The 8,680-nt window shown below is 31.9% G+C and overlaps 1 protein-coding gene across 1 annotated transcript; it reads right to left on the minus strand.

The window, feature by feature from the left end:
- Positions 1–3,051: 3,051 nt before the first annotated feature.
- Positions 3,052–8,087, minus strand: LOC134250925 (uncharacterized). Its single transcript, XM_062733291.1, has 6 exons — positions 8,023–8,087; positions 7,667–7,898; positions 5,270–5,377; positions 5,083–5,179; positions 4,905–4,999; positions 3,052–3,132 (listed from the first exon to the last, which is right to left on the minus strand). Exons 1-6 carry the CDS (start codon positions 8,059–8,061, stop codon positions 3,074–3,076), a joined length of 630 nt encoding a protein of 209 aa, XP_062589275.1. The 5' UTR covers positions 8,062–8,087; the 3' UTR covers positions 3,052–3,073.
- Between the last annotated feature and the right edge of the window lie 593 nt (positions 8,088–8,680).

Raw genomic sequence — 8,680 nt, forward strand, 5'->3', positions numbered from 1 at the left:
CCTTTATTTTTATGGCTTTGAAATCTATGAAAAATCTCTTGATCCACCGTCGATTCGTGATTTATTATTCTCGCGCATTGACGTTGAAGAGCTAATACGCGATAAAAAGTACTCGAAAAGAAAAAAAGTATCTACGGTATGAAGGCCATACCTCTATAGTCTACTTAATCAAAAGTTATGGGTAAGGTTAATAACGTTTTTCGGACAAACAGAGAGACACAGACAGGCAGACAATAAACCTTCGACTTCTGTGAGCCATGTTTCCTGGAGTGACTTAACTGACGTTATTAAAGACAAACAGACAGCTAGACAGACAGATACTTGACAGACAGCTAGACACACAGCTAGTCAGACGGACGAACACGACAAAAACTAAAAGTTTTTCATATATGACTGAAACGTAATAGCAACGTTATAGAACACTCACATTACATGGAATAACCTGATGCCCACTGGAAATTGATTGTGCTAAAGATATATTAAACAGGGCAACGGACACCTGGTAAAACCCTGTAATTGCGTGGACCTTGAGGTCCACGGAGTGAATATATAAGCCAGGTTAAACCGAATGCCAGGGGCAAACGACAGGTTAGGCAAGAGCAAGAATGCTAGAGAGTTCGCCAATTAGGCAAATTGCCCGTAGAATAATTCGCCCTTTTCGAATGAGAGTATACCATTTTTTTTTTTTTAGCAAATCGCGCTTTTAAATCCGCATATCGTATTTATATATTCATTGGCGGATCCGAATTTCATTCTTATACATATACTTTTATATACAAACTAAACATTGATTCTATGGCACAAGCAAAAAAGTAGGGAGAACTTACAGTATATAGAAACATTAACTTAAAAACTTGAATAAAAAAAGTCAGTCAACGATAAGTTTTATCTTTTGAAAGATAGAACAAGTTTTCACCGGCATAAGTTTTGTGGATTAAGGCTTGCAAAATAATATGATATTTCCCCAATCCAAATACCGTTTGATAGAAGTTGTGGTGGGGGTTGGGGGTCGGGCTTTGACAAAAAAATCTGTGTACTTCAGAGCTATGCTAAACATGTACCGTCAGATCTATTTTCCCATGATAGTATATCAATCCGGAACAGGTGTCAAGTCCCAGCCATTATAGGTTACATGTATCAAATTAGCCCGTTCTTTTTTAAACCGGAAAAACAAAAGGTTAGTCGGAAGTAAAATTTAACAATTTTGCGTTGAGACTACAATCAGTCATAAGTACATGTAACGCCGTATCTAGCATCGATAAGTCTGCATAAAGAGGTTGTGGTCTAATTACTGGTTTATGTGGGAAATGGTTACTCTGACGCTCAAAAATTGTTATTCATCATAATACCATAAAATTAAATATTTAACAACTTAAAACTATTGTAGCAAGATAAACAACAAGAAACATACCAATGCATTAAAAATAGTTGCTAGTTAAGTCCTACACAGCATGCACGTTATTAACAAATCACTGATCCAAACTAACTTGTAGACATGAAGTCATTTTGGTAATGACGATATATATATTTAATGTGCTGTGAAAGGCACTTCAAGAAATTTCTTTTACAGTGAAAGATATTTCGAGTCCTATTTCATCATGATTCCGTCCGGATTCCGTCTAACAGTCTTACTGAGTTCTTTATAGATGAAAGGTGGACTCTGTCTTTTGATTTCCGCCTGAAGTCAGAGCAGACATTTTCACATAGGTTACCCTACTTGGTTTATCCAATATATTACACCCCCGAGAAAGGGTTAGGAAACAAGAGGATAAAGTTTTGCAAAAGAATACAATAGAAATGTCTTTACAATTCTCTCCACTCAAATCAACAAAGCAAAAATAAGTCATATTAATAAAGCGGCATCTTCAGATAATGTAGATTTGAAAACTGTACAATTACATTTTTTTCGGGTGCTTTATTGTCGTGTTTTCGAGGTTTGAATAGACAAACGACTTTAAGACCACCACGAAATGTATATTATTACAAACATAATTATTTACATTTCCTTATCTTTGAAATCACCCCCCCCCCAAAAAAAGTATTCTGTTTCGAGAAAACATGAAAATAGAACCCCTTTTCTTTTCAGTAGCTAATAGTCGTCCCCAAATAAATGTTAAGGTGAGTTTAAAAAAAAAAAGAAGAATTAGTTTCAATGCAATCATTTATGTAGGAGGCAAAGATAATCTATTCAAATTGGGGCTGGTCCAAAATTTCGAAAAATGGGTTCGTATGAAATTCAAACTAAAATATCTTTGATAATTATTTATGTACGTGAAGATATAATGTCGTACACTGTTTGAAAGCATTTTCGTCTAAGGAGCAAATATACAGATTTAAAAAAAAATACATAGTAAATTTTTTTTTATCTATTTTCAAAGGTATTTTTAGAAGCGATCCCCCTGAATGGAAAATATACCATTCCAAGCAGAGTGGTGTATACATTTTTTAAATAATTACTTGTATTTTTATCTTTTGTCGGATATTATCATTATTTTATCAAAATTTATTTTTCTTTGACTACCTTTAACAGATAATAAAAAGTCATAAAAATTTGTAAACTTTTCTTAATTCAAAACAGATATTAAGTATGTTGGACATATTCTTCATTAAATTAAAATGAGAGAATTTCCCCCATTTTGTAGAAAAATCTATAGCTTGAAAATAAAAACATATATATATATATATATATTATGCGTTTTTTTAATTTTTGCTTCAATAATGCTTATTTAATTAATTTTATTCTTACAATAAAAAAAATTATGATTTTTATTATCAATACCCAAATATATTTGAAAAAAGTCAAGGATATTACTACGAACTTGCAATTGAAAGGATATACATGTATTGCCGTCTGTGTAATTGGTGAGTAATGTCGGATCCTAGTATATTATTACTTCATATAAATACCGAAGTATACAAAATGTACAAACTGAAAAGTGATTTTAAAGTAAACTAAAAGCAGAAAAGTACGTTTTTAATTTGCCATATAATAATTTTGTAATTCCTGTTTGATTGTTCTCGTATATCGTTAAATAAAACAAGTAAGGGCTTACGTAATAAAAGAAAAATAAATTTATATACAAAAAGGCTCATCGTTCTCATCCAAAAGAATGTCTTCTTCGTCGTTAACTTCTGTAATGAATTTAATGAAAATATTGAGAAAATGTTGAAATCAATTCTCTGATTCTTAAATGATACAAGATTGTTGTAAACTGGTAAAGACGTCGTTACACACACTTTATTATTTTCATATGTAAAGTCTGAACATGTATATGCAATGTTTTATTTTTTTATACTTTATACACGTAACTGATCTCAATATTGAAAGTGACAATATACGATTATATTGATATTTTCATTTGTGAATTTAGACTGTTTAATTCAGGAAATAATGCTAGATATGATTGCATGTACAAGTCTTCTTTCTTTAATGTTATACAAATTTTTCGTCGGAAAATTTTTTTTATCACAAAATTGTATCAATACACACACACACAGACACACAGAGAGAGAGAGAGAGAGAGAGAGAGAGAGAGAGAGAGAGAGAGAGAGAGAGAGAGAGAGAGATTCATCCTCACGCTCTCGATATTTTTATCAATTGGTTTCAAAAGATTTAAACTTGCATGTTTAGCAATTGATTGATTGATGGTATATTGTTTAACGTTTCTCTTAAGAATATTTCACTCATATGGAGACGTCACAGTGTACCGGTGAAGGGCTTCAAAATTTGACCTATACTCGGCACTCAGGGCCATTGAGCAGTGAAAAATTTATATATGCCATTAATAAAAAAAAAATATTAAAAAGCATCTAAAGTGGCGGAATTTATTAAATATAGCATGACAAGCAATCGTTTTCTTGCTGACTGAATATGGCTACATATATATGGACAAGTTTCTTGGCTATTTACTACACAAGATAGGAAAATATATTAAATTCTTTACATTAAATGATATGAAGGGACAACTGTTCTAGTGGAAGTTATTTTCAAATAGTTGCAGTTTTATTTTATGAGGCAAAAACTTTTAAGGGCTACTAATTCCTAATTTAAGAGATCAGTTCCTTTTTTGTGGTTTTAATGAAATCTAAGTGAAATTAAATACCTGTACAACTCTTACTCTTCATCTATTAACATAATATTTCAGATATCCATACTTCAGCAAAGTCTATTTAGGCAAGTTCAAGGTTACTTATTTAAAAGTTAGAAATTCAAAATGGTCGGCAATTTTGTAATAGAAATACATAGTATGTATGTCCATTTTATTGAAAGATGATCAATGTATCATGCTGTCTGTAATGGCATTTAGCTCTACTCTAGATCTTAGTGATTTCGTTTGAAGAAAAATATAGGAATAATTTAAAGATCAACCGGTTACCCCTGCCGTGAGCGCCTTGTCATGATCAGAAAATAACGGAAAATATTCGTCGTCAATTCAGTGCATAAAAAATTGAATAACAATTAGTATGAAAAACGTCAGTCAGCATTTGACTTGATGATAAATTGTATTTGCTGACAAGGTCATTGCATCGACCATAGAACATACGAAATGATGACTTTAAAAGAGACATTGCTGATATTTTTGTTTCATCAACTTGCTTGTCAATAATTTACCTCATTTTAGAAATTTTCATACGTAGAGCATGTTCTTGGGTACCGAATCAACTGAGATATATATACTCCGTATGCAGGTGATGAAGGTATATTGCTGCATAAGTAAGGGAAGTTGACGATAGAAAAGTAAAAGTCATCACTTTTATCATACAGCTTGGTTGTTAGATTACCATTTGTGTCTTTTTTAAGTAATATATCCAAGTATGAAACAGATGTGTCATACTCTGTGGTATCTTTTATCTCGATGCTCAACTTTATTTGTGTATAAAATATATTGCAGCATTTTACCAACCTTTTTTATTCTTTCTCTGTATTTTTGTCCATCTCATAATTATGAAAACAAGTATTCCAATGGAAAAATAAATTGTACCTGTCACTGCCACTAATCTAAAAAAAGCAATCAATCAATTTGTTTAGTACGTAAATTGAAATACCAAGAAAAGATGTCAGATGTTTTAAGTTGAACTTACATATACACACTAGTATGCAGTTTCGAGTCATCCTCGGGTACCGTTGTCACTCTTTTATAAGTTGTTGATGTGAGATTGGCTGATTCGCAAGGTTTATCTAAAAATGTAATACATTAAACATCATTGATCAGGAATAATATTTTATTTCTACAAATAAGAGCATTGAAATTACATCACTATTACTCACACAAGTGTGCTTCTGATGATAGAAATCTGTGAGGACATGTAGAAGACTGGCTACAATTTATACTTTCATTTATTTGAAGTTCCGTGTTGTTATAAAGCACACATACGCCTGTAATAGAAATGAAATGACTTTTGAGCTGAAAAAGACCTAAAATATTTTTACTTAAATCAACCTTTCAACTAAAATTAGTTTTTTTTTTTTTGCTTTGTTGTTTCTTTGTTTATTAACGTCCCTATATAACAAATTTTTATTTAATGACGATGTTGTCGTTAAAAGAAATGAATTATACCTATAGAAAATAAAAGGATCGTAGACAAATTTCCGTTATGATCACTAAGATTTGTTGACGTTATTCACAAACTCCAATATCATCTCTTTTTTGGAAATTATTCAATTTGATCGCGAACTTTTACTTTATTATTTTGTGGGAAATTCGAACATTATAAATGTACCAATTGTGTTCTGAAACCCGTAATGCATGGTTTAAACTTTATCACCGCACCTTTGGGTGATAGTTTTAAAAGAATAAATATTTCTGTAGTATCTTTTTTTTAAAATCCGTACTAATGCAAAAAAATATGTGATTTGTGTTTGTAAACTAAGGACCTAAACTACATCAAGAAAATTGAGATCTATACATAATTTTAACCTTTGACATTGTGCCTCAAAATCAACGAGCGTCTTTTTTAGGCCAATGGGAGTTGCTGTGTAAAATTTCATTTCAAAAGGTTCCGGAGATACTTGTTACATTGTGCCTTAATTTATTTCGGTCAGGAAAAAATCTCCTCGATGCATCTACGCTGCTTGTACTCTCAAGGCGCTCCGACTACGCTCATTTTAAGAATTAACCCCGAATCTTGTTTGCCACCACCCGCTAATAAAAATAAGCTTGTTTTGAACATTCCAAAATAGGCGTGACTAGAGCGTCGTGTTTTCCAACCGTAAAGATCCTACAGCGATCATGCTTCGTTTATGAAGACTCAACAACGTTTCTCCCGCGATTTTTCACGATCAGCTACGTTTTCAGCCATACTTTGATCGAAGTAGAAGTGGTGCCTATGTTTAAACTATATTTTTTTCAATGAAATGAATGGTTTTCATAGCTTAAATTATTTTCAAAATTTGATTTAGCCTTCCAGAAAATACGTATTGTATTGTATTTTTAAATTATTATGAAGTTCAAGTTGATTGCATTATTTTCTTTTTTTGTTAACATTCGTAATTTTATTATTTGAATTCTACATTTACGAGGGGTGATCAAAAAGCTCGCGAACTACTTCTAAATTTACAAAACCAAAATTTAGATCAAAATGAAATTTGACACAGATAAATTCATAAACATGTTCATTAAAAAAGCATATGTAATGGAACATTTTTCCCGTGTTTGCGACGTTTCAATTTGTAAATGACGTCATAAGGTAGATCACTTCTGACAAAAATGGTTAACTCAGTCGTATTCGAGAAACGAACAGCTATAAAGTTAAATGCATATCTTGAAAATTCCTTTGTAGAAGTTTATAATAATTTGTATACGGTTTATTGAGATAACAGACTTTCCAGACGTATTATCATTAATTTAGATTGATTGATTAAGTAAAGGAATGGAGACATTCAAAAATAATATTTGTTCTGTTGTTCAGTAAATGCAAACTGGGAGAGAGGCGTGTCATTTGTTAAGCGATTTTATAAGAAAGATTGCCAACTTACAGTTAGAGAAATAGATGAATATCTCTACATCAATTTATGATTATCAAATTAATATTTAAAAGATCGCTTACTTTAGAATTTAAACATATCAGATATGATCAAGTGAAGGCGCCCAAAATTTATCCACATGAAATAAATGACGCTCAAAAGACAGAAGACTTGGGTTTTGATAGTTACCATGCTCAATCTGCAAAAAACTATCATAATTTACCCATACTATCGTTGAGATTACGGCAATTTCTGACAAATGGGCTGTATTTGTTAGAAAAAATAACTACCATGGGCAGAAATATAAGGGTCTGAAAAAATTAAAGCTTCTGTGACAGAAGGCTATAGAGGATGTAACGTGACCGCCAATATCACGTGATCTGCGCATGGACAGAATGGTTGCAAATGTGCATTGAACTCGGAGAGTACGTCGTTGAAACTTTTTTAACACTGAAACCCTATTTCATATCTTTTTTTTTTGAAAGTTATTCAATTAGTTCGCGAACTTTTTGATCACCCCTCGTACAAGTAAGATTACCATGAAATACGACGAAAACAAGCAGAATTCATGCTCATATTAAACGCCATTTCTACATAGTGGTATATTTTTCTCTAAACTTATTTACTGAATGCAATCTAAAAGAGAAAAAAGTTAGCAATTTATGTCTCTCTCTACCATCACATATTCATTTCTATACTTACCATAAATGTATGTTTCAGCAGCACACACTTCCACTAGATTTCCAGAAAGATCAGTAGGAAGACAGTGATACTTGAATTTCGATGAATTTGTACAAGTCTGCTCTTGTGCAAGCCTATAACAAGCTTTTGTTTGTGCTCTTATTTTGGTACTTTCTTCGCTTTCTGGACATTGTATAACAATTGTTTCTGTCCTGGCAGACAAAGGACAGCGCTGAGCAGCTGAGGTAGTGAGCTACAAAATTTCAACCATATTCTTGTGAAATAGATCGAAATTTAAACTTAATGAACTATCTCTAAGATAACGTTTAATCATCAAGCAGTCAATGTAACGAAAATTCTTATAAAGTAATACTTACAGTAATGATAAGCAGGCATAGCTGAACAATACATTCCATGTCACAGTTTGAATATCACTGCATCTGGAAAAATTAATAACCGTCACAGTTGCTTGAAATTAAGTCTACAAGCATACTTTTGAAATGCATTTACCCTACGAAAAATGTGGATATCTCGAAAGATTTTTACTGTATTCGTATGTTAAACAAACCTAGATCTTTGGTTGCATTGTTCGTACATGCAAGATTTAGACCTCTCAAGACTGACCTTAATATAATATAATATCAGAAAATTAATTTCAGGAAGTTGCAAGCGAAAAAAAATATGTTGATGTGACTGACATATAAAATATTCAAGTTGTCGGGGATGTTTGGATTATATTAATTAGCTATAGGTATATCTTTTAAAAATGAAAATAAGTAACATTAATTGTGCTAAATGTTTAGTAAACCAAAAGTTTCCATTTTAATATTGGAAAGTTTCTGTGAAGAGGTTTTGTAGATTTTTTTTTACCAATCATTCTCTATCTATGCATGTAAGTGTTTTCTTAAGTGATTGTAATCCAGAGCAAGAACCCATGGGCTTGAACCTACACTAACTATGGATGCTTGCATATTTCTTTGACTAACTGTGGCTTTTCTGTCCTTTACATTTGAACAAACATTGTGTGGCCCCGCC

This window comes from Saccostrea cucullata, unplaced genomic scaffold, assembly GCF_032062105.1.
Source record: "Saccostrea cucullata isolate Sc308-1 unplaced genomic scaffold, CSIRO_AGI_Scuc_v1 ctg2346, whole genome shotgun sequence".
NCBI classification, from domain to species: Eukaryota; Metazoa; Mollusca; class Bivalvia; order Ostreida; family Ostreidae; genus Saccostrea; species Saccostrea cuccullata.

Coding starts and splice junctions, on each gene's coding strand:
- LOC134250925 (XM_062733291.1), bottom strand. CDS start 8,061: ATGGAATGTATTGTTCAGCTATGCCTGCTTATCATTACT. Junction 5,378..7,666: donor TGCTGAAACATACATTTATG/GTAAGTATAGAA, acceptor TTTCTATTACAG/GCGTATGTGTGCTTTATAAC. Junction 3,133..4,904: donor ACAGAGAAAGAATAAAAAAG/GTTGGTAAAATG, acceptor AATTCATTACAG/AAGTTAACGACGAAGAAGAC.